At 42.3% G+C, this 25880-nt stretch overlaps 2 protein-coding genes across 4 annotated transcripts; one reads left to right on the plus strand and one right to left on the minus strand.

Moving 5' to 3' along the window:
* Positions 1-1542: 1542 nt before the first annotated feature.
* On the minus strand, positions 1543-15878 carry actr1 (actin related protein 1, centractin). Its single transcript, XM_017693643.2, has 11 exons — positions 15684-15878; positions 13828-13892; positions 13170-13245; positions 12812-12937; positions 10987-11111; positions 10403-10619; positions 9935-10027; positions 8856-9030; positions 8275-8336; positions 8125-8165; positions 1543-3317 (listed from the first exon to the last, which is right to left on the minus strand). Exons 1-11 carry the CDS (start codon positions 15729-15731, stop codon positions 3215-3217), a joined length of 1131 nt encoding a protein of 376 aa, XP_017549132.1. The 5' UTR covers positions 15732-15878; the 3' UTR covers positions 1543-3214.
* Positions 15345-25479, plus strand: march5l (membrane-associated ring finger (C3HC4) 5, like). 3 transcript variants are annotated; one of them, XM_017693644.2, is made up of 8 exons: positions 15348-15585; positions 18144-18219; positions 18642-18739; positions 18827-19029; positions 22931-23061; positions 23262-23445; positions 24169-24335; positions 24544-25479. In XM_017693644.2, the coding sequence occupies exons 3-8, from the start codon at positions 18711-18713 to the stop codon at positions 24694-24696; spliced, it is 867 nt and encodes a 288-aa protein (XP_017549133.2). In that variant the 5' UTR covers positions 15348-15585; positions 18144-18219; positions 18642-18710; the 3' UTR covers positions 24697-25479. The 3 variants fall into 3 exon arrangements, with proteins under 3 accessions (XP_037403556.1, XP_017549133.2, XP_017549135.2); XM_017693646.2 differs by lacking the exon at positions 15348-15585 and adding an exon at positions 15884-16102 and having other exon boundaries at positions 24544-24696; XM_037547659.1 differs by lacking the exon at positions 18144-18219 and having other exon boundaries at positions 15345-15585; positions 24544-24696.
* Positions 25480-25880: the final 401 nt, after the last annotated feature.

Consider the following 25880-nt stretch of genomic DNA (forward strand, 5'->3'; position numbering starts at 1 on the left):
GGGTGTCCGGTTTGCTGACCTCAGGGTCACATCGCTGCTGTTTGCAGATGATGTGGTCCTATTGGGGACATCAGGCCGTGAACTTCAGCTTTCACTGGATCGGTTTGCAGCCGAGTGTGAAGCGGCCGGGATGAGGATCAGTACCTCCAAATCCGAGGCCATGGTTCTCAAAGGGTGGAGAGCCCTCTCTGGGTCGGGGATGAGCTCTTGCCTCAAGTGGAGGAGTTTAAGTATCTCGGGGTCTTGTTCACGAGTGATGGTACAAGGGAGCGGGAGATTGACAGGCGGATTGGTGCTGGGTCAGCAGTGATGTGGGCTCTTTACCGGTCTGTTGTGGTAAAGAAAGAGCTGAGCCATAAGGCAAGGCTCTCGATTTACTGGTCGATCTACGTTCCCACCCTCACCTATGGTCATGAGCTTTGGGTAATGACCGAAAGAACGAGATCGCGAATACAAGCGGCTGAAATGAGTTTCCTCCGCAGGGTGGCTGGACTCTCCCTTAGAGATAGGGTGAGAAATTCGGTCATCCGGGAGGGACTCGGAGTAGAGCCGCTGCTTCTTCACATCGAGAGGAGCCAGTTGAGGTGGTTCGGGCATCTTGTTAGGATGCCTCCTGGACGCCTCCCTTGGGAAGTGTCACAGGCAAGTCCACCGGGGAGGAGACCCCGGGGAAGACCCAGGACACGCTGGCGTGACTATATCGCCCAGCTGGCCTGGGAGCGCCTCGGAATCCCTCCCAGGGAGCTAGTGGAAGTGGCTGGGGAAAGGGAGGTCTGGGCTTCATTGCTCAGGATGCTGCCCCCGTGACCCGAACCCCGGAGAAGCGGAAGATGATGGATGGATGGATGGATGGATGGGTTTGCAGGAGCCAGTATTGAAATTCCTATGTGGTGCATAATGTAGGGAGCAACAAGCCGTTTGAGATTCGGCCCCAGTGAAAGAAAAAGGGCGCAGTTAGCTTGGTGCTAAATAAAACTTGCAGTGGCAATTTAGTGACCAACAAGTTCTTATAAAGTAAATAACTTTACGTTAAACAGTGCTGTGTTATGTTCACTATTATGCTACAAGTTAAAAAGCTTATAAATTAAATATTTTTTTTAAAGGCAATAAGCTACTCGAGGCAATTTTATCACAGGGAAGGGGTTTTTTCTATCCACATTGTGCAAAAGAACTCCCTTCCCCTTGATAAAATCCCTGCAATGCATGGTCTCTCATGGCTTAATACTTTATTACATGTTGGTTGTCGTCACATCACAAATGTAATTAACAGTGAAGTTGAGTTTACATGCGTGGGCTGCATGTTGTGGGACGTTTTAAAATTTATGTTTGTATATGACATCAAACTTTTATTTTTAAAAAGAAAAGTTAAGTTTTCCAAGAAATTATCCTTTTAAAAATACAGTGCCGTCCCTGCAAAACCCCAAAAGAGAATTACAGCTCAAAACTCTTCTTTTCTCTCACATCTTTAAACACAGCACTTCCTGTAAAACATGCTAACGGCTAAAACACCTAAAACCACAGAGTAAGAACAAACAGCAGCGCTCAGACAGCAGTCATTCATTTATTTATCATACTGAATTTACAAAATGGAAAATAAAAGCAACAGCTGAAGGAACAATATTGTACATTTTAGTCCTTTTGTTTTTTTTCCTTTATTTTTGAATAGCAATCCACTGTACACAAGGCTGATGATTATTATATCTTTAAAAAATAATAAAACAAAAAAAAGACTGATAAGGACACTACGGCCAATTTTAATGAGAAAATGGACACAGACAAATTAAATCCTGTAATGACGCAGCTCTTTCAGCAGACACAGACAAAATAATGGAAACAGCACTCAGAACATTCATTCTTCCTTTAGTTGGGCAGATTTAAATCGTTTTTAAAGTTTAAAAATTCTTGTTTACCAGCTCGAACTGAAGCTGTAATCAGTAAACCAGCTGTGCCAGGTTGTTTATTATAGAAGCTCCATAGTTCAGTTTTACTGACAGTCATTCAGTTCAGTGACAAGTTTTTCTGATGTGATGATGTATTATAAGTATGTTTTTATAGTGTTACAGTATGTTTTCCTTTGGAAACTCAAATAGTGTTACTGACATTGAGCTGTTGTAATTCAGTCACTGCACAGTGTCAGCCATTTCCATTATTTTGTCACAATGTTTATTAAAGGTACGATGAGGCCAAATCTGACCTGCTACTCTTCAGCTCGTGTTTCTGTGACGAGATAAACACAAACTTTACACATCATGCACCTAAATTTGGATAAACTTTGTTTTTAAAGAAGATCAGATGTGCTCGGCTTAAACCTTTCAGATCCTTCACGTCATTCCTCCAGAGTTTCAAGTAAGATTCTTCACTATGTGGAGATGAACAGACAGAAAATCAAAGGGGGGCATGAGGATCTGGAGGAAAAACAAATGCCTGGTTGGGGATGGGGGTGTGCGGGGGGCAACTGTTCAAAACTCAAGACAGCCAATTATTGTTATTTTCACACAGAGTGAGCGTCCACAAAAACTAAACATCACACTTCACATCTGTTCTAAATTGATGCTGTTTATCTACCTCTTATGAGCGCCTGCAGTTCAGTTCCCTTAAACTGGAGCTTTTCTTTATTCAGTCAAGTCCAAAAAACACTAACAATGGCGAACTAATAAGGAACCGAACTAACATCACTATTATACACGTCCACAGGGTGGCAGCGAGCAGAGACAACTGCGTTACAGAAGAGAAAAATCATCACCCTCTATAGTTTTGGAATGAATTTTCTTTACAGTCGAGTGAAACAATCACTCTGTCTGGTTTAATCAGAACTGCTCGGGGCTTTGAGCACTGACTCGGCGTAGCAGAACGGGGAAAATGAAGCACTACGGAACCGCAGCCCTGCGGTGGATATGATTACAGTACACAGCTGTAAATAGTGTAATAAATATCAAAGCATTTTCTTCAGTGACTGAAATGAAAGTTGAGAGTGACCAACACCCTGAAAAGCCGTTTGTGTTTGATGGACACAGATTTAACCCACTTCTGCCCAGTCCCGAAGAGGAGGGGGGCGGGGCTACAGGGGGCAGGACTATACAGGGCATGCCACAGCTGCAGGGGAAGGCCCAAGGTTCTCAATGAGCAGGCGGAAGTGGGAGAGGTTTGGGAGAAGAGAGACAGAGCGGTGGTGGTGGGGCTTTGGGGGGTCAGGTGAGGGGTCAGTGGGGGCCCATTAAAATGTTTTCCTATGGATGGCACGAGCGCGGTCCTCTTCATACTCCTTCTTAGAAACCCACATTTTCTTAAACGTGTCCAAAGATGCCAGGATGGATCCCCTGTACACACACACACACACACACACACACAAAAATGAACATTTCAGAAACATTTACATATTTACTTACACACACACTTCCAAAAAAGTTGGGACAACAGGTAAAATAAATGAAAACAGAAAGCAGTGAGTCTACTGTATCTAAACATGTAGATCCACAGAATCTGTAAATCCACTATGGATTTTAACAATAACAGTACAAAAAGAGATAATTGTTTTGAACTGTAGACAGCCCCACAATATCCAGAACCTTAAGCATCTCTGGACAAATCTCATCCACCCCCGGTGCCTTGCCCCTGAGGAGCCCACCAACTACCTCAGTAACCTCCACCAGGGAAATGGAACTTGACACACCAGAAGCCTCTGGCCCTTACTCCCGTGAGGGAGGCACATCTCCTGGATTAAGGAGTTCCTCAAAGTGCTCCTTCCACTGACCGACAATATCCTCATTTGAAGTCAGAGTTTCTCCACACTTGCCGAAAACAGCTTGGGCGCAGCCACCCCGACCGCTCCCGAGTTGCCGGACAGTTGTCCAGAACCTCTTTGAGGCAGAACAAAAGTCTTTTTCCATGGCCTCAAACTCCACCCATGCCCTGGATTTTGCTTGTCTCCGTTGCGGCTGCCACCTTTTTTGCCTATCGGTACCTATCTGCTGAATCGGGAGTCCTTCGGGCCAACCAGTCCCAAAAGGCCTCCTTCTTCAGCTTGACGGCCTCCCTCATCACCGGTGTCCACCAGGAGGTTCTTGGGTTACCGCCCCGACAGGCACTCACAAGCTTTTGGCCACAGCTACGCCTGGCAGCTTCCACAATGGAGGTTTTAAACAGGGTCCATTCAGACTCCATGTCCCCTACCTCCTCCGGGACATGAGAAAAGCTCTCCTGGAGGTGGGAGTTGAAATCATTCCGAACAGGGGCCTCCGACAGTCATTCCCAGCACACCCTCATTATTCGCTTGAGCCTACCAGGTCTGACCATCAGTCTTCCCTACCATCTGATCCAACTCGCCACCAGATGGTGATCAGTTGACAGCTCAGCACCTCTCTTTACCCTAGTGTCCAGAACATATGGTCCCAAGTCAGATGAAACGACAACAAAGTCGATCATTGACCTCTGACCCAAGGAGTTCTGGTACCATGTACACTTATGAACACCCTTGTGTTCAAACTTGGTGTTAGTTATGGACAACCCATGCTTGGCACAGAAGTCCAATAACAATTCACCATTCTGGTTTAGATCGAGCAGGCCGTTCTTCCCAATCACGCCTCTCCAGGTCTCCCAGTCATTGTCAACATGAGCATTGAAGTCTCCCAGTAAGACCATGGAGTCTGTAGGTGGGACCTTTTCCAGAACCACACCCACTCGCTCCAAGAAGGCAGAATACTCTGACCTGTTGTTTGGTGCATAAGCACACACAGTCGTCAGAGTTTTCCTCTCTGTGATTTTTAATTTCATTGAGGCGACCCTCTCGTCCACCTGAACAAACTACAACTGCACCCGCACACCCCACACCCACTCAGCGCCTCTCACCCTGTGCAACCCCTAAGTAGGAGAGGGACCAACCCCTATGCAGGAGTTTGGGTCCAGAGCCAACACTGTGGGTGGAGGTGAGTCCAACTATATCTAGTTGGTACCGCTCAACCTCCGGCACAAGCGCCAGCTCCTTCCCACCCAGTGAGGTTACATTCCACGTATCAAGAGCCAGTTTCTGCCGTAGGGGCCTAGGCCACCAAGGGCCTCCCTGCAATCTACCACTGCCTATACAGCACTGCACCGCTTCCCCATCCTGGACCTTGTGGGTGGTGGGCCCACACGGTCTCCCCACGTTGCCTCTTCGGACTAAGCCTGGCTGGGTTACGTGGACTACCTGGCGACTAGGCGCTTGCAAAGGAACACTAGCCCCAGGCCTGGCTCCAAGGGTAGGTCCTGGTGACCCTCTCCCGGGCAGGGTACGCAATTTTTTTGTGTGTGTTGTGCATGGTGGGGTTTTGGATCGCGTTAGTCTGGGTCTTCACAAAAGACCTGTTCGCCTGGGAGACCATACCAGGAGCATATTGCTCTGTTTTGTGGAGAAGGCTTATGACCGTGTTCCTCGAGATATCTTGTGGGAGGTCCTCAGGGAGTATGGGGTGCCGGGGCTACTACTCCAGGCCATCCAATCTCTGTACTCCCAGAGTGAGAGCTGTGTTCGTATACTCGGCATTAAGTCAGACTCTTTCTGCATTGGACTCCGCCAGGGTTGTGCCCTGTCTCCACTCCTGTTTGTGATATTCACGGACAAAGTGTCAAGGTGTAGCCAAGGTCAGGAGGGCATTATGTGTGAAGGCCAGAGGGTGGTGTCTCTGTTATTTGCAGATGATGATGTTCTTTTGGCATCACATGGATGCCTCTAGCCCTTGCTGGAGCAGTTTGCAGCTGAGTGTGAAGCGGTTGGTATGCGGATCAGCACCTCCAAATCTGAGTCCATGGTCTTAGCCTGGAAAAGGATGGCATGCCCACTCCAGGTAAGGGGAAAGGAGCTGATGGAGGAGTTTAAGTATCTTGGGGTCTTGTTCATGAGTGATGGGAAGAGGGATCGCGAGATCGGCCACAGGCTGGGACAGGCGGCAGCAGTAATGCGGTCACTGTACCGGACTGTAGAGGAGAAGAGGGAGCTGAGCCAAAAGGCGAAGCTCTCTGTTTACCGGTCAGTCTACATCCCAACCCTTACCTATGGTCATGAGTTGTGGGTAATGACCGAAAGAATGAGATTGCGAATACAAGTGGCAGAAATGAGCAGGGTGGTGGGCTACACTCCATTTCATAGAGTCAGGAGCTCGGTCATCCAGGAGGAGCTCAGAGTAGAGCTGCTACTTCTCCGCATTGAGAGGAGCCAGTTGAGGTGGTTCGGGCATCTGATCCGGATGCCCCCTGGATGCCTCCCAGTGGGGGTGTGCCAGACACAGCCATCCTAGGACCTGCTGGAGGGATTATATCTCCAAGTTGGCCTGGGAGCTGCATGGGGTTCCTGGGAATGAACTGGAAGAAGTTGCAGGGGACAGGGTCGTCTGGGATTCTCTGCTCTCTAAACTGCTACCGCAACCGCATCTGGACTAATGGTTGATGATGATGATGATGATGATGATGATGATGATGTTTTGAACTTCATTGTTTTTTGTAAATATATGTTTATTCTGAAAACTGTCTGCAACACATTCCAATGTGTCACTCAACTTTTTGAGTGAGAACAGGTATAAAAATAATTTTCCTCATGAGGGACCGCAAAGATTTTTAAATATTTCACCCTCTACAGTGCATTATATCAACATAGTCAGGGAATCCAAAGAAATCTATGTGCATATCGGAAAGGGCCAAAATCAACAAAAACTAAATTACCTTTGACCTCTCGGACAGCACTACATTAAAACTGGTATATTTCTGTGATGAAGATTACCACTTAAATGCAGGTTAAGAATGTACTCTGCACAGTGGAAGTCAAATATCAACAACGTCCAGAAACGCCACCGACTTCTCTGGGCTCAAGCTCATCTGAAATGGACTGATACTCAGTGGAAAAGTGTACTGTGGTCTGATGAGTCGATCCTTCAGAATGTTTACAAAATTAACGGATGCTGTGTTCTCCAGGCCAAAGAAGAGAAGGACCATCCAGATTATTACTAGCATATGCTGCATTTTAGACGCCGTCTTTTTCGGGGACACAATGTTTATTTCAACTTGACCAAAAAAAAAAAAAAAAACTGCATATGTTACAGCAGCTTGGCCGAGTAATCAGAGAGTGCAGGCTCTAGATTGACTTGCCTGTGGTCCAGAACTGTCTTGCACTGAAAATGCGCATCTAAGGTCAGAAGACAACAATAAAGGCCTCTAATAACTGAAAAGCTGAAGACTCACGTAACTGAATAACATCGAAAGGTTCCACTTTCAAAGCTCAGTTTGTGTCTTCAGTCCCCAAATGATTATTACACTTTATTAAAAAGGTAACACAGAGCTTAACAGGCTCCTGTAAGAATTTCCTGTCCAAATTTGCAATGTGTTAATTAAAAAAAAAAAAAAAAAAAAAAAAAACCAACAGCAAACAAACACTGTTTTTGTATTTTTTTAAAATTAAATACAGGTCAAGCTAAATTTAACAATCAATGCTTTCTGTTTTTATTTGCATTTAGCACACTGTCCCAGCTCTTTTGAAATTGGCCCACACAATAATGTACACCATCAGACAAGCAGCAAAAAGAACCTTCACAGGAGAAACATTCAGAGACTATACTATAGAAACATCCTGAATAAAAACAGTTTAAGATTTTTCACAAATTCATTCCATTATGAAAACATAGCTCTCACAACTGAAGCTGTTTTGTAGAATGAATGAATATAACATCGTATTACAGTTTCATTAGAGCAGCCAACAATAGAAACGGATGCTTAAACAGAAGTTTAGGTTTATCCTAAATTTAGAACAGTATTTAGAATATTTAGTCTAGTTGGGATGTTTGTGTAATACCGTTTTCATATCTAGAGTTAATGATAAGATTATGAAGTTGTTAACAGTGATGAACTATTATTCTGTAATAGCTATCCTAAACTCAGTCATGGGGACTAAACATCAGATCTCAGAGTTAAGATGTTTCTGTAATATGGCAGTAGGTCTTTCTTTTGGTTAAACATAAAATATTTTGTAATTACTGCTATATTAGAATGAAAACTGACAATGTAATTATTATATTTAACCAGTCATCCTGTCTAGATTTTGTAACTGATAACCCTGATCAGGCAGGTGATAAAATAGGAATATAAACTGTTTGAACTTCTCACCCAATCCATGTGGAATAAAGTCTCTCCTGCGGCGCTGATATCTGAAAAAGAAGGGAAAAGGGAAAAACAAAAACAGGTTGACTTAAACATACACACAGAATTTTTCAAAACAAAGAACAAAAAAAGCTTCCCTTGCCAAAATTCTCTCACCTTAATTTTAACATCTTTGGGTGCGAGCTTCTTCACTTCACTTAACAACCGGTCTCCGAATCCTGAGAGGAGAGACAAACAGAACCAGTTAAACTAATCAGTTTACATGTCAAATCCCTTATGAATAATATAATGTAAGAAGAAAAAAATCTTAATTTTAATACAAGTTAATTTACTGAGAAAAGATTGTCATTTTTAATCATTTCTGTTCTTCTGATCATCATAAAATCTTCACCCAGTGCAAAGAGCATCAGGTGTTTCAAATTATGTTTAACAAATTGAAAAATAGAAAAGTTTTGTTCCAATAGCGATTTACATAAACAAACATATGCAGAGTTTTATTGCAAAAAACATTACAGTCCATTTAATTTTTGTGTTTTTCATGAAATATGCTGTTGGGAACTTTATACATACAAGAACTATCAGTGCTATAATAAGATTTAATTAGAGAAATAAGACGTTTTCTGTTATTCACCAGCTGTTTGTCTTTTTCTCTTTTTACATAGCATTTTGGAATGAAGCTTCTCACACACATACAGGTAGGTGCAGATGGAGGTGTTACCTGCAGGTGAATTGGTTACCTTTGAACAGTGTGGATCCTCCAGAAAGAACGATGTTGGAGAAGAGCGTGCGCCGCAGGTCCATGTCTGATTTCTGAATTGCGAAGGCCAAAACTTCATGAATACCCTCACTTTCATCTCCGATCAGATCCGGCCTGAAGAGGAGTTCCGGAGCTCGGAACCGCGCTGGCCCAATCTGCAGGGAAAACAAATACACAGAAACACACCCATGAATTGGTATGATGCATACAAATAAAGTAAGACTGAAACATTAAGAATACGATCATGCTGCCACAGCCATGCGTATCCTCTATTCCATGGCAATGACATGCTTCTCAGCCAATCACAATCATTTATAAATGTTCCCGCCTCCACTGCACAGGCCAGCAGTGAGAACGCTGCACTCATTTAATATACGTTTTGTAACCACACACAGTCCTTTTTTCCCCCTTGCGATGTTTTTTCTGACTGTGACAATCTTCTATTGTATATCTCTATGTGTATTTTGAAAAGTCAAATAAATAGTGCCATAAAAAAAGGTTTTAATATGATTTGTAAAAATACACAGCGGTGCTCAGATCAGAGAGCTAGTTAACTGCTCTGAGCTGATCTTTTACATTTTTTACATTTATGGCATTTGGCTGACGCTCTTATCCAGAGCGACTTACAATTTGACCATTTTTACACAGGTAGGCCAAGGTGGTGTTAGGAGTCTTGTCATGGACTCTTATTGGTATAGTGTAGGGTGTTTACCCAGGCGGGGATTGAACCCCAGTCTACAGTGTAGAAGGCAGAGGTGTTACCCACTACACTATACCAACCAGCTGATCTGCTGACAGCGCTCACATTACAGATTAAAACAGATAAATATTAATACAATTCTGTACATCGTTTTGTTAAAGTTTGCTGAAAGATCTTGCGTAAAAGACAGCGTTCCTCCTCAGTAGCTGAAATCACTCTGACTAGCTCCACTGTTATCTTTAGCATCAGCTCAGCGATGATAGAGTTCGGACTTGGAAAAGAATACAAAAGGGAAGAAAATCTAAATACATTCTGTTTAAATTTTTTTTTTTAAAAAGACGTAAATGTTGAAGTCTTACGTCTACGGTACTTCCATCTGGCAGGGTGTACTGAGCTTTCTCCGTCTCCAGAGTTTCATCCTTCTGAGGGTTCAGGGAGAGATAACAGGCTCTCTGCAAACAACACAGCATCATTTATTAATATTATACAGCACTAAAAGACTCCAACATCAACATCATAGCAAGATACACCACTTCTCTCTACAAGTTACAGAACACTTTCTACAATGACCATCCCAGATTTTTTTAAACTTCCAGATAATAATGTCACTGCATCCAGCAAACTGTGTGCAGTTTTAGATTTTTAGCATCTTCATTAGTTTCTGAGATATCCACCCTAAAACACTAAGGAAAAGTTAAACTCTGATCATAATTATTTTTGTACTACTGAGATAGATTTCATTTTAAGGGATTACTGTTTGTTTTATGCAACTACTGAAATACTGTCACTTTTAAACATCTTTAATCTCGAATATCTTCAGATCGTACCTCCTTCATGGTGCGCACCACCTCAAACTCGGCAGACGTGTGAAAGTCGTATCCTTCCTTCCGCAGAAGCAGTCGCAGGTAGCGGGAAACGTCTCGGCCAGCGATGTCCACACGCATGATGGAGTGAGGGATAGCGAAGCCTTCATAGATGGGGACAGCATGGGTCACTCCGTCTCCAGCATCCAGAACTACTCCAGTGGTGCGGCCAGTGGCGTACCTGCAGAGAAACCCGTCTGACTGAACACTCACTACGAGAAAGTGTGGCGCTCAGCCTGAGGACCGCACCTGAGCGTGGCGCTCAGCCTGAGGACCGCACCTGAGCGTGGCGCTCAGCCTGAGGACCGCACCTGAGCGTGGCGCTCAGCCTGAGGACCGCACCTGAGCGTGGCGCTCAGCCTGAGGACCGCACCTGAGCGTGGCGCTCAGCCTGAGGACCGCACCTGAGCGTGGCGCTCAGCCTGAGGACCGCACCTGAGCGTGGCGCTCAGCCTGAGGACCGCACCCAAGCAAGTGCTCTGAGGAGCACACCTTATGCAGTGGATAGGTGGGGGTTAGAGGAAGGGGCGAGGGTGATGTAGACTCACAGGCTGAGGACGGCCTGCATGGAGATGAACAGAGCCGGAACGTTGAATGTCTCAAAGAACACCTCGGCTGCACGCTCTCGGTTCTTACTGGGGTTCAGAGGAGCTTCAGTCAGGAGAACCGGGTGCTGCAGAAAAAAAAAAAAACAATTATTCACAGTGCACACTTCATGGAAGCTGTAGTGTGGGCAGGAGGGTGAAAATGTGTCTCCTTATGGACCCCCACCCCAATGTCCATCCACACATTCCATGTATAACTGAAAAAGTCAAACGTGCAGTAAAATTCTTACAATACAGATAAGCTCAAAATGATTAGCCCCAAGGAAATTTCCAGAACTAAAAAAGTTTATTTACTTCCAAAGGAACATAGACAAAATCTCACAAAGTGTGATTAAGATATTTCACTGATGCACAAAGTTAAAATAAGAAAAAACAAGCAAGAGATGGCCAAATTATTAGCCCTCAGACGATTAATAATCAATGCTGTAACATTTCCGAATCACAATTGACAGCAACGTTTTACTGCAGGTCCTGACTAGGTTGGTAGATGAACTCTCGAGGGATCTTACTCCATTCCTCCATGGCAAACTGTTCCAGCTCATACAAATTACACACTTTTCCAGCATGGACCTTAATCTTGAGCTCCTGCTGCAGATTCTCAGTAGGATTGAGATCTGGGCTTGGAGAGGGCTACTCCAGGACCTTGACTTTGGTGTCTTTTTAATAAAATAAAATAATAATTATTATAAAAAAAATAATTAAAAAAAAAAAAACACCACTTGCTGGAAGATCCAGTTGCGACCTAAAGCCAGACTGGCAGCAGACTTCTTCATTATCCATCAAAATGTCAACATAATCTTCTTTCTTCATGAAACCATGCACCTGAACGAGCCTGAAGCAGCACAAGAGCCCACAGCATGACACTCCCATCACCATGTTTCACTGTTGGAAATGTGTTTTTAGAGTTAAAGGTCTCCCCTTCACCAAATAAAAGCAACATCCATTTACCCCCCAAAAGCTAAAGTTTAGTCTCATCAGAACAATGGGGAGACTTCCAAGCTCATCCCCATGTTTCAAACAGTCACACGCAAACTTCATTTTTGCTTATATGGTGAGTTTTCCTTGGTCAATGACCTCAAAGCCCACCATGAAGAAACAGTCTTCCTTTAAAGTTCAAGTCCAGAAAATGCCACATCTGGAAGGGGTTCTTGATATTTCTGATGATTTTCTCTACAAAGATATCTTGCACTTGCCTCCACACCCAGGTTTGTTTCTAACTGAACGTGTCTTGTGTTTTTTGATGATGCAGCAAGCAGCTGTTCTGGCCACTGCTCTGGAAATAGCAGTATAGTTTTAAGTTGAGCATCCACTAAAAAGACCCCCCTTCAATTTTCTTGTATCCAATTCCACCCACTAGTCCTAACTCCCCCAATCACACAATACCATCAGCACTAGAAGAAAGCTAGCACAGGCTTCCTCTTGGAGTCCTACGAAGCACCACATCTTTCCAAACTGCCCACCCAGAGAGAACTAGGACAAGTGTGCTCTCTTGGACTCCCGACCACGGACGGCTGTAGCATCACAGAGGAAGAAACTCGTGATCTCTTGATGACAGGGCCAATGCTTAGATGGCAGCGCAAATCAAGACCCCCTCATGGCACTTCAAAAGATTTGAAAACTTTAAATACTATTTTACAGAAATGCTATCACTTACATATGAAAACTCATCAAAATAATTAAACGAAGAACAAAATCATAGAATCTCATCACAGTTATTTCATAAATCTTATAAACATAACAGTCTGGACAAAAGCAGAAGAATCGGCACCTCCTCAGAGAAGGTCTGGAGCTGTTCCTTGGAGTAAACGTACTGCCAGATCCGCTCCATATCGTTCCAGTCTTTAACGATGCCATGTTCCATTGGATAGCGCACGGACAGCAGCCCCCTGTGTTCCTGTTCCATGCATGCATGCACGGAACCAACACAACATTACAGAAAAGAAGGTTACCATTCTTTAGAAACATAGATAATAAAAACAGCCATGTGTCTGAAAATGAAGATCTCTGACAGAACAGAACGAGCAGCTCAGTGTTTCAGTGTTTATTCACAGTGTAAATATATAACATTCAGAATAAAACACACTATCGCTCTAAAAGGTAAAGATGTAAAGCTCTGTGTTAGGTACCTCGGCTTTAGGTCCGATGAACAGGTCACCTTCGAGGGCACCAGCCATCACCCGCACGTGTTTGGGTCGTCCCACACTAAGATTACATCACAGCATGCAGCAGCATCAGAAACTACAAAATTACGCTACCAGCGCAAAATCTGGCAAATTACACTATTTTAGCTCGATTGGTCAGAGGGCCGTCTCTGATTTGCTCGAATTAAGTCTGTTTTTATTTAAAGGACAAGACAGAAATCCTGTTCAGTGCAGCCCAGAAAAGCTCAGTTCACAAATACCAACTATTTAGAATAATATTCATATTCTTTAACACTCATTACCCAATAATGACTGCTACTAAATACAAAAATATTAATTATTCCTAAGTAAAGAGAGCTGAGAAACTATTTTCTATTTATTTGTTTGTTTATTTTTTTTTGCTTTAAAGGGGTGAGAGACTCCAAGAGCTGCAGATATGAAGCTCATTCCATGTATAATTATCATTGCCACTATTAATTTAATTCATAATGTCAAAACTCTAAAATATGTAAGCACAGCATTAATGATACTCTAGATTTTAAAAGGACACTGTATGAGAAGCAAGCTCTGTGAAAGAAATAAAGAAAATTCTAAAACAAAAAAATAATAATTTAAAAAAAAAAAGAACATTAACACAACTTACTAATTTGGGAAACAGTATTTGGGAATCTGGTCTCCAGCGAATCCAGCTTTGATGGCACCGGAGCCCTGCAGGATAAATAAAACAAATGGGGAATTAAAGCATGAATGTGGATGTAGTGTAGAGTGAGCAAGGAGTCAAAAACAAACATTTTCTCGATACTCAATATGCGTCACAATATTTTCTACAAATTATATGTAAAAAATTGTCAGATATTTAATGTGCGTTTGTGATGTTCAGAGTTTTTTATGTTCCTGCTGCTGTGACGCTAAAATAATCCTCAGGATCAATAAAGGTCTATCAATATTTAGTTTTAGTGCCAAATATTAAATATAAATCAGTGTGTTCACAGTTTGGGACCGTATTTTTAAACCAATAAACTAACATATTGTGTACCATATTTTGGTCATAACGCTCAGCTCTACTCTCTTTCGACAGTCAATCATCGTTCTTCAAGCACCATTTGATCAGAAATCAAACTGTGATGAAATTTATCACAATAACTGTGAAATATTGTTATACTGTCCACCCATACTGTAGGAGACAGCACAATGGCCTTATTGATTCTGCGCTAATGTTAAACTCTTCACGCTCTGAGCTCCTCTTGTTTTTGCTCCAGTCATGAGACGAGCTCGAGGGAAAAAGAGAATCTTGTCTTAGCACGAAAATGCCTTCAAAAGGGGAATAACTTGTGTTTAGAACCATTACACTTATTTGTACTTTAATTCCAGCACAGATTAGTAGGTAGTCTGAACAAGGGATGCACTCAACTGCTGCAATTTACCAGAAGTTAGAGGAGAACTCCACCACAGTCACAAAATTTCCACATATTTAAACGGTTAAGATGCCATTAAGAGTGGTTTGGTGTGAAACATTCTGTTCTAGAGAAACTTACCAACTCACAATTGTTCACAGCGGTGGTGACAGGAACCAGACGTTCACCTCTAAAAGCTCCCTCACAGAAAGTTTTTAAGTGAAATGGTAATGAATTCACTGCCTGATGTCAGACACTGTTTTATGATGGTTTGGAGAACTTAAAATCCCTTCAAAATAGTCCCCAATGGAAACTTATTTCAGATTTTCCACTATTTTACCATAATCAACATTCCATACAAAACTCAGAAGACACATGCAGGTTCACTGGTGGTTTTGGATAGTAAATAAAATGTTTAGTGTGTTGTAGTCATGGTGACCCCTGGTTCCTATATTTCACAGCAAACCACTCTGAATCACCATACATTTCAAAGCCCAACTGTGTGGGAAATTTCGAAAGTCGGTGGAATTCCCCTCTAAAACACAGCAGAGGGATATCTCACATTGAGTCTGATATAAACAACATCTGAGGCATTCGTCAGTAAGCTCAGCGGCATCAAACTGCAACCTCACGACTTTTACGAGCATCGTCAGTACTATTTAACTCTGACTGTTTCAAATTCTATTAAATTAAATTAGGTTACAGTTTACAAGGCGGGGTCCAGACCAGCCAGCCATTTTAGCAACAGTGACAGCTTCCTATCAGAACTGCCCGTTCCACCTTAAATGGTGCAGCCGTGCAGGATGTAGGTTAACTGCTGCACCATTTAAGGTGGAACGGACAATTCGAATAAGAAGCCGGGGAATAAAAATCAGTACTTGACATTTATACTCCACGAGCAAGAGAAAACGGAGATGAAGAGCTACCGCACATCGGTTTAGACTGATGTTAACACAGAAACAGGGCAAACACAAACAGCCCCGCTCAGCTACCAGCGCTAATCTAAGGTAAGCTAAGCTAAGCTAACTCAGCACTGCCATTGTCCCGCAGTTTAGCCGCTATGCTAAGGCTACCGCAGGGTGTGGATGGGTGACATCATACTCACATTATCAATCACAACCGGCTGGTTGGCTATAATATCGTAGGATTCCATTCTGAATCTGCAGATCGGCTCGCTTTTCTTTCGACTACTTCAGAGAAAATCCGCTGTAAAGTTTATTATTCATGAAAATCAGCAGCTCAGCTGAAACCCCAGACTGGCCGGCGATGTGGCAACCTAACTACACACGGCACAACCCAACACGCACTGACTGACAGATTCAGCAGCCAATAGGATTTCTGCAAAATATGTCTCGACCCGACAGAGGAGGGAGGTGCTTTTTGTATATATCTCAGGGAGCATAAAGATAAATAACGTGTAAATTTTTGAAATAGATCAAATACGTGTAGCAGCACAAGAGTTTTCCCAAAAGTGTCTATAAAACTAAGATGGCAGTGCTGCTAACATGGACATAACACTAACAGGTAACACCATCCTACAGTGCTAAAAGATCTGTGTCATTACCAGGTCTATGAAACTATGAGGTCTATGGCAGTAGCAGATCTATGTTGACAACAGGGCTATGGCACTAGGACGTGTAGAGCACAAGTATTTCTTTGTTGGTAACAGGTCTATCTCACTTACAGGTCCATGGTAGTAGCAAGTCTATGGCTCAAGCAGGTCTGTGGCACTAGCAGTTCTATATCACTTACAGGTCTATGTCACTTGTAGGTCTTTGTCACTAGCAGGTCCATAGCACCAGCAGGTCAATATTCATTATAAGCTTATGACACTAGCAGGTCTATGGTGCTAGAAGGTCTAAAGCACTAGCAGGTCAAGGATGCCAACAGATCTGTGGTACTAGGATGTCTATGGCACTAGCAGGTCTATAGTACTAGCAAGTCTATGTTTATAATAGGTCTATGGCACTAGCAAGTCTTTGTCAATAACAAGTCTACAGCGCTAGCAGGTCTATGTTGATAATAGGTCTATGGCACTAGCAGGTCTCTGTCAATAATAGGTCTATGGCACTAGCAGGTCTCTGTCGATAATAGGTCTATGGAACTAGCAAGTCTTTGTCGATAACAAGTCTACAGCACTAGCAGGTCTATGTTGATAATAGGTCTATGGCACTAGCAGGTCTCTGTCAATAATAGGTCTATGGCACTAGCAGGTCTATGTTGATAATAGGTCTATGGCACTAGCAGGTCTATAGTACTAGCAAGTCTACAGCACTGGCGGGTTTATATCGATAGTAGGTCTATGGCTCTAGCAGGTCTATGTCGATTAAAGGTGTATGGTGTTCTGTTTAAAGGTATTTGAAAATCACTACCAGGGCAATGGTGCTCATGAATCTTTGACACTAACAGGTCTATGGCACTAGCAAGTCTATAGCACTGACAGGTCTGTTTTGACACCACAGCATTAGCAGGTCAATGTCACTAACAGGTCTCTGGCACTAACGAGTCTACAACACTAGCAAATACAATTACAGATAAACAATTTTTAGAAAAATGACAAAAATATTTTGTATTTTTCTGTGATCTGTCTGTCAGTTGGTCACACATCACACATCCTAGACTGCCTCTTTAATAAATTAATTAATGAATAGAAACACCATACCACTTTTTGGGTTAAATAAGAGTAGCTCATGGTCCCATAAAAACAGATAAAGGTTACAGTTTAAATGCAGAGCACAACCTAACAAGGAGTAAAATATAACAGACTTTTTATGTAGTTAAGCAAGTTCCAGCAGAAAATGTGTTTCTGGGTTTTCCAGCAGGGTTACTTTAACTCATATTCCCCTTATACATTCACAATGTACTAAAATGCGCTTGAATGTCATGTGAATAAAATATATCTTGTTTTTATCACACTGATATTTGCTGGTCTAAATAATGCAGCATCTTTTCACTAAATACTATATTTTTAAATTTATATTTACTTTATGCATTTAGGTTAGAAAGCTGTTTGGTCCAAACAACATAATATTATATTGAATTTACAGTGCCTTTTAATCCACCTGATGTCCTGGGATAGGCTCCAGCAATCCCCGCGAGGGAGAAGCGGCTTAGAAAACGTGTGTGTGTGTGTGTGTGTGTGTGCCTTTTAAGGCATCTTTTACCTAACCAAACCCATGTGCCACTTTTCACTGACTTGTTTATAAATGATGTGTTAGTAACTGAATTTTTATTTTCATTAATAAAAATGTTTCAATCTTTCATAAATATTTTTTATCAGTCATTTAGCATATTTTGTACATTACTGTGTTATAGTGTGTTTTCTACATTAATCCCAAATAATATTAGACATAAATATTGACCCGTTTATTTTGATCTGTGTATTTTGATCTCTTTATTTTGAAAGGTTTATTTTAATCTGTATATATTTTTGATCTGTACATATTGATAGATTTTTTATTCTGTACATTTTGATTTATTTATTTGTATTTGATTTAGTTTATTTTGTTTTGTGTTATCAGTTAAGTACTTTTATTTTGTGTTGATGTAACTTTCCTTCGTGCAGCTGTTAAAGCGGAAGCGGCTGTGGCTCAGTAAACATCGACTTAGAAACTCATAACTCATAAATCTGTCCTGTCGAGGTAAGAGTTCATGTTTAAGGCCGTTTGTCTGGTGCACGATCATTTTTAAACGACATATAAAACCAGCTGACTGATTTCCACACTGCTTTCAGCATTTAGACTGAGGTTAAACTTGCAGAGCTGAAGTTGGCGTCTTAATTGAGCAGCTTCTTATTCGAATTTTCCGTTCCACCTTAAACGGTGGAGTTACAGGATGTAAATTGAATTACTGAATGTAACTGCTGCACCGTGTAAGGTAGAGCTGAAAGTTCGAATAAAAAAACTTGTTCTTAAGGTTAAACTGACCGCAACATTAACTTAAGCAGTAAAATGGTTCACTTTCTCTGTTGTGATAAAACTGTTCCAGGTTTTCAGGCTCATGTTATGATACTCATATAGAAACTCAGAATGTATTGTGATAAAATATTATTTATTGTCCATAGATAAGACAATAAAGCAGCTGCTCTAAAAGACAAATGATCAAACAGTCTGATGACCTGACGTGATCGATTATGGCCTCTACAGATGAACCTCCTGAAAGGTAGATTGTTCGTTTCTTAGTACTTAACTGTGTGCTGTGTTTTGTTAAGTGTGTAAATAATTGCATGCTGTCTGTTTCTGTCCTCAGGCACTGCTGGGTGTGTTTTGCGACAGAGCGAGAAGACCGTGTGGCCGAGTGGGTCAGTCCATGCCGCTGTAAAGGCTGCACCAAGTGGATCCACCAGGCCTGTCTGCAGCGCTGGCTGGACGAGAAACAGAAAGGCAACAGTGGTGGAGCGGTCAGCTGCCCGCAGTGTGGCACCGAGTACCGTATAGTCTTCCCCAAAATGGGTCAGTACTCATACTTTTCAGGACAAACTTAGTTTCTTAGCGGTTCTTATTCACACAGTTTTCTTATTGATCAGTTAATCTTTGCTGTAAATGTACAATTAGGAGAGCGTAAACTTGATTGCAGTAGTTTAAGCACCTGGAAAAAAAAACCTGATTTGTGCTTAGCAAACCAAAACTATCATCAATGATCTGTAATGACAATATGATCTGTAATGACAATAATAAAAATAGAAAATTTAACAATAACATTGATCATTTGTCTAGTGCATAAGTGGATGTAATTATTTTATATGCACGTTGGTATAAACAAACACTGCAGCTATTTCTCTCCATTAAAATACATTTTACACTGTGCTTTTGTTTTATACTACTAACTTGTCACAAAAGTAAACAATACAAAACACAGCTAGTGTCATACACTGTAATAATACAGCATTTTAGTATGATATTTAATCACATTTACATCATTCTACTGTATTTAAAAACAAGAACATTTTGTTGATTTCACAGTTAATTCTTTCCAGTCGTTCGCTCAGCCGAGGCATAACTATATAACACAAGTGTTGTCTGTTGTTTATAATTAGAGATGATTTGTCTGCACATGTGCCAAGATCAGTTTGTAAACAAATACACACGTGATGAGTTTTCATGATTAACCATCTTGCTTATTAACCCAGAATGTTATTAATCAGAAGGTAAATCCTGAAGCTGATACAGCCATAAATGAATTGTCTTAGTAAATTAATATTTATTTCAGAAAAACACCAACAAGTACAAAGCTTCTTTATACTGACAGTTTGCTTATACCTGTGTGTGTATGTATGGAGTGCTGAAAGTTAATAAAAATAATAAAATGGGTGTCTAGGTTGCACAGGCTGCTCCCAATAAGTAAGTCCAGTCGTGAAGTTTCATTGCATCTAAATATTCCACAGTCAACTCTGAGTGGTATTATAACACAGTGGAAGTGTTAGGGAATGACAGCAACTCGTAAAATGACAGAGTGGTGTCAGCGGATGCTGAGGCGCATTGTGCGCAGAGGTTGCCAACTTTCTGCAGAGTCATTTGCTACAGACCTCCAAACTTCATGTGGCCTTCAGATCAGCTCAAAAACAGTTCACAGAGATCTTCATGGAATTGGTTTCCATGGCCGAGCAGCTGGATCCAAGCCTTACATCAAGCACAGTGCAAAGCATCAAATGCAGTGGTGTAAAGTGCCACAACTGGGCTCTAGAGCAGTGGAGACGTGTTCTCTGGAGTGATGAACCATGCTTCTCCATCTGGCAACCCGATGGATGAGTACTTATCTGACTGCACTGTGCCAAGTGTAAAGTTTGGTGGAGGGAGGATTATGGTGTGGGGTTGTTTTTTTTTCAGGAGTTGGACTCGGCCCCTTAGTTCCAGTGAAAGAGCTCTTAATGCTTCAGCAGACCAAGAGGTTTTGGACAATTTCATGCACCCAACTTTATGGGAACAGTTTTGGGGATGGCCCCTTCCTGTTCCAACATGACTGTGCACCAGTGCACAAAGCAAGGTCCATAAAGACATGGATGAGCGAGTTTAGTGTGGAACAACTTGACTGGCCTGCTCAGAGTCCTAGCCTCAACCCAAAAGGATGAATCAGAGTGGAGACTGCGAGCCAGGCCTTCTCGTCCAACATCAGTGACTGACCTCACAAAGGCGCTTCTAGAAGAATGGTAGTAGTTCAAGTAGTTGAAGCTACTTTAGCAGCAAAGGGTGGACAGAGATCATATTAAACCCTATGGATTAAGAATGGGGATGTGACTTAAATTCATATGTGTGTGAAGGCAGACGAGCAAATACCTTTGACAATATAGTGTATCTGGACATCCACTCTCCGTTATTTAATCCGGTCACTCTTTCTGAGCATTATGTTCTTTAATCTATGTATCTTAAACTGTCTCTTTGTAATTTAACTGATTTCTGTCCAGCTGCGGTGTCGACCGCTCCAACACAGCAGCTGTGCCCAATGAGGTGTGTATATATGCATGTACACTGCTCAAAAAATAAAGGGAACACTTGAACAACACAATATAACTCCAAGTAAATCAAACGTCTGTGAAATCAAACTGTCCACTTAGAAAGCAACACTGATTGACAATCAATTTCACAGCTGTTGTGCAAATGGAATAGACAACAGGTGGAAATCATTGGCAATTAGCAAGACACACTCAATAAAGGAGCGGTTCTGCAGGTGGGGACCACAGACCACTTCTCAGTACCTTTCTGCTTTCTGGCTGATGTTTTGGTCACTTTTGAATGTTGGTGGTGCTTTCACACTCGTGGTAGCATGAGACGGACTCTACAACCCACACAAGTGGCTCAGGTAGTGCAGCTCATCCAGGATGGCACATAAATGCGAGCTGTGGCAAGAAGGTTTGCTGTGTCTGTCAGCGTAGTGTCCAGAGGCTGGAGACGCCTACCAGGAGACAGGCCAGTACACCAGGAGACGTGGAGGAGGCCATAGGAGGGCAACAACCCAGCAACAGGACCTCTACCTCCGCCTTTGTGCAAGGAGGAACAGGAGGAACACTGCCAGAGCCCTGCAAAATGACTTCCAGCAGGCCACAAATGTGCATGTGTCTGCACAAACGGTTAGAAACTGACTCCATGAGGATGGTATGAGGGCCTGATGTCCACAGATGGGGGTTGTGCTCACAGCCCAACACCGTGCAGGACGCTTGGCATTTGCCAGAGAACACCAGGATTGGCAAATTCGCCGCTGGCGCCCTGTGCTCTTCACAGATGAAAGCAGGTTCACACTGAGCACATGTGACAGATGTGACCAAGTCTGGAGACGCCGTGGAGAGCGATCTGCTGCCTGCAACATCCTTCAGCATGACTGGTTTGGCAGTGGGTCAGTAATGGTGTGGGGTGGCATTTCTTTGGAGGGCCGCACAGCCCTCCATGTGCTTGCCAGAGGTAGCCTGACTGCCATTAGGTACCGAGATGAGATCCTCAGTCCCCTTGTGAGACCATATGCTGGTGTGGTTGGCCCTGGGTTCCTCCTAATGCAGGACAGTGCTAGACCTCATGTGGCTGGAGTGTGTCAGCAGTTCCTGCAAGATGAAGGCATTGAAGCTATGGACTGGCCCGCCCGTTCCCCAGACCTGAATCCGATTGAGCACATCTGGGACATCATGTCTCACTCCATGCACCACAGACTGTCCAGGAGTTGGCGGATGCTTTAGTCCAGGACTGGGAGGGGATCCCTGTGGATCAGCCTGTAGTGTGTTTTTCTGCTTTAATTTTGTGTGAGACTCCAAATCCAGGCCTCCATTGGTTAATAAATTTGATTTCCATTGATTTTTGTGTGATTTTGTCAGCACATTCAACTTTGTACAGAACAGTATTCAATGAGAATATTTCATTCATTCAAATCTAGGATGTTATTTGAGTGTTCCCTTTATTTTTTTGTGCAGTGTATATCAGAGTAGTGCACACGCTGCACCACCTTAAACTCTGCCTACGAGCACACCCATTGGCTCATGAGCTGCTGAACACTGTTGTTGTATTGGCTCCCTGCAGAAACATTTGCATGATTTAGGGTGTGTTTCATGTAAATGAGGTGCTGGTAGGCCAGCACATGATTTTACTGAAGTTGTTCATTTGTGCTCAGATTTCAGTTCTTTGGTTCTACATTATTTGTTTTGTGAAATAAGAGTTTGATGTTTTCAGTTCAGCCCGAGTTATGACACTGGACAGCCAATCAGAACAGATTGTATTTACATATACTAGTGTAAAAAGCAAAGTTTTTTTTGGTATAAAGATATAAGTGGAACTTTAAAGGACAAATGAAACATGAAATGAAAAAATGTAGCTTATGGGCTCTAGCTCATGACAGTCAGTCTTCTGTGTAAGAGAGTGTTTGTGTTTGTTTCAGGTCCTCTGGTGTATTTCCTGCAACAGGTGGATCGAGTTCTGTCCCGTGTCAGTCCGTTTGCTGCTGCCGGCGTGGTGGTGGGGACAGTGTACTGGTCAGCGGTCACCTACGGAGCTGTCACCGTCATGCAGGTCCAGTTCTGAAGGGTTCTTATGGTCATTGTGTGCTTTGATGCTATAGACTCAGTGTAATGTGAGTGTAAACCAGCATTAAGTGTGGGGCGAATGCTAGTTTCAATGCTGTTCTTGTAGCATAAAATCTGAAGAGACTCATATGGTCAGAGATTATAGTAATTCTAATAACCAAGTTTAATGCTGTTATGTCTGTTTAGGTGGTGGGTCATAAGAAGGGTTTGGATGTTATGGAGCGTGCGGACCCCCTCTTCCTTCTGATGGGTTTACCCACAATCCCTGTAATGCTGGTGCTGGGAAAGATGATTCGGTGGGAAGATTATGCTGTGCGACTGTGGCAGCGCCATTCTGCCAAACTGCAGATGCTGAGCAGCATCGTTCCAGGTGAGTGTCACAACTCAGATCTGCAGTTTTCAGTGTCCTGTTTAGTTTGTCAGCTGTGATCAGAATTACAGATAAAATAAATCACATCAAATCAAATTTATTTCTAAAAGACATGCAGTTGTTCTGGTGGAGCAGCATGTATAACCGTGTATAAAAAGTAATATATGAACATATAAAACGGCAGGATAGTCATTTATTGCTCATCTTTAAGATAATAATGAATATTGCTTATATATATATATATATATCTTTTAATTATCACTGAGGTTAGTTGGTTTGTCAGTTTTGCTCTGACTCGGCTGGTTAGTTTTGCTCTGACATGGCAGATTTGTTAGTTAGTTTAGCTCTGACCCAAAGGCTTAGTTGTCTATTTAGTTTTACACTGACTCAGCAGGTCATTTGCTTGGTTAGCTGAGCTCTGACAGTTGGTTAGTTGAGCTCTGACTCAGCAGGTCAATTGGTTAGTTGAGCTCTGACTCAGCAGGTCAGTTGGTTAGTTGAGCTCTGACTCAGCAGGTCAGTTGGTTAGTTGAGCTCTGACTCAGCTGGTTAGTTTTATCCTGACTCAGCAAGTTAGTTGGTTTGTTAGTTTAACTCTGACTCAGGAGGTTGGTTGGTTAGTTAGTTTTACCAAGACTCAGCAGCTTAATCAGTTGGTTAGTTTTACCCTGACCTGACAGGCTAGTTTTACTGTGACTGATGCAGGGCCTCGTGATTTTACAGGTATTGGTCGGCCCCTCCCCCGTGTTCCAGCTGATGGTGGTTATGGAGGTGACCATATTTCTGTGTCCCGGACACTGTGTGGAGCGCTGGTGTTCCCCTCCATTGCCAGCCTGGTGGGCCGGCTTCTCTTCCGTAGGGTTCCCTCCAGCCTGCAGCGCACTGTTCTGGTAAGCATCTGCTGAACTGCAACTAACCATTATTAGTGGTGAGTGTGGCTAATAGAGGTTAATGCTGGTATAACAATAGGGGTGTGGCTAACTCTAGTGTGGGTGTAGTTAGGGCTGGTTTTGCATTAGTGTGTGTGGTTTAGGCTGATTTAACAGTAGTGGGTTTGGTTAATGCTGATATGCTCTAACCTGTATTTGTATGTTTTAGGGTGGAATTGCATTTGTGGTGATTAAAGGAGCATTAAAAGTTTATTTTAAGCAGCAGCAGTTCCTCATTCAGGCCAACCGGCGCATCCTTAACTACCCCGAAAGGGACGGACAGGGCGACTCGGCGGAGGAGGAGGAGGGTGGAAACGAGTAATGAAGACGGTGTAGATGAGTGACAAGGCCCAGAGCGCCCCCCTGCACTGAACTTCTGTTCTCTACAAGACTTCAAAATTCAGAACCTAATTAGTCAGAACTTTATTCAAAACCAATATTTTGCACAGTTAATAGTTTTGAGGTCTTGATCACACTTATGAATTGATGTTATTTTATTTCAGTTATTGCTTTATTAAATTGTGTGATTATCTACATTTGTGAAAGAATTGTCCTTTTCAACAAGTCACAGAAAAAACAATCATATTACCTTATTTATAAAAGTCTTGATATAACTCCTTTGTTCTCTGTAATTATTTGTGTGCTTCTGATCAGACTCTCTTCTAGTGGAAATCTTCAGGGAGGAAAAACACTGCATTCTTACATTTTCTTCACAGCAAAGACAAATTTGTGTACTGCCGTATTTCACCGTTTCTCATGTGCCTATCTGTCATAAATTGGGATTGAATCTGTCTGAATTATTGCAGAGAAGCATAACATTTGTGTGGAGTTATAAGTATAGTATAATTAACAAAATGCACATTTTAGTGCAAAAACTCAGCATCACCAGAAAACTCTCTCGGAGTTCAGTACATACATCACATCTGTCAAGCATCAGACACACACAAGCTGCAATACTAATAATTTTTTTAAAATATGCAAATATCTGCTGTTAGTGGTGCAACTCAAGTCCTCAAACATCCCAAGAACAGACCTCTGTAACTTTTGGGTCACCAGCTATGCTTTATATTTGAGTTCATGGAAATTAAAGGCTAACTCAGTCATACAGCATGGTTTGGTGTGAAATGGTTCAGGTTTCTTTACAGTGGTGGTGATCTATCTAGGGGTCACCAATACTCAAGACACAAATATAGATTTTATTTTAATGTCCTAAATCAGCAAACCTACATGTGAGTTTTGATGATGGTAAAATAGAAGAAAGTCTGAAAAAAAAATTTGGGGGACAATTTTACTGAACAATGCACTGCATATTATGTATTCCTCTACCATGAATAGATTTTAAATTTTCAACACTATCGTAAAATGTCTGACATCGGGCACTGTATTCATAACCAATTCATATAATAACTTTCTCAAGGAGCTTTTACATCTGGTCCCTGTCACCACCACTGAAAAATTCTGGCTCAGTAAGTTTATTCAGAATGGAGCTTAATTGTGCAGGAATTT

This window comes from Pygocentrus nattereri, chromosome 18, assembly GCF_015220715.1.
Source record: "Pygocentrus nattereri isolate fPygNat1 chromosome 18, fPygNat1.pri, whole genome shotgun sequence".
NCBI lineage: Eukaryota > Metazoa > Chordata > Actinopteri > Characiformes > Serrasalmidae > Pygocentrus > Pygocentrus nattereri.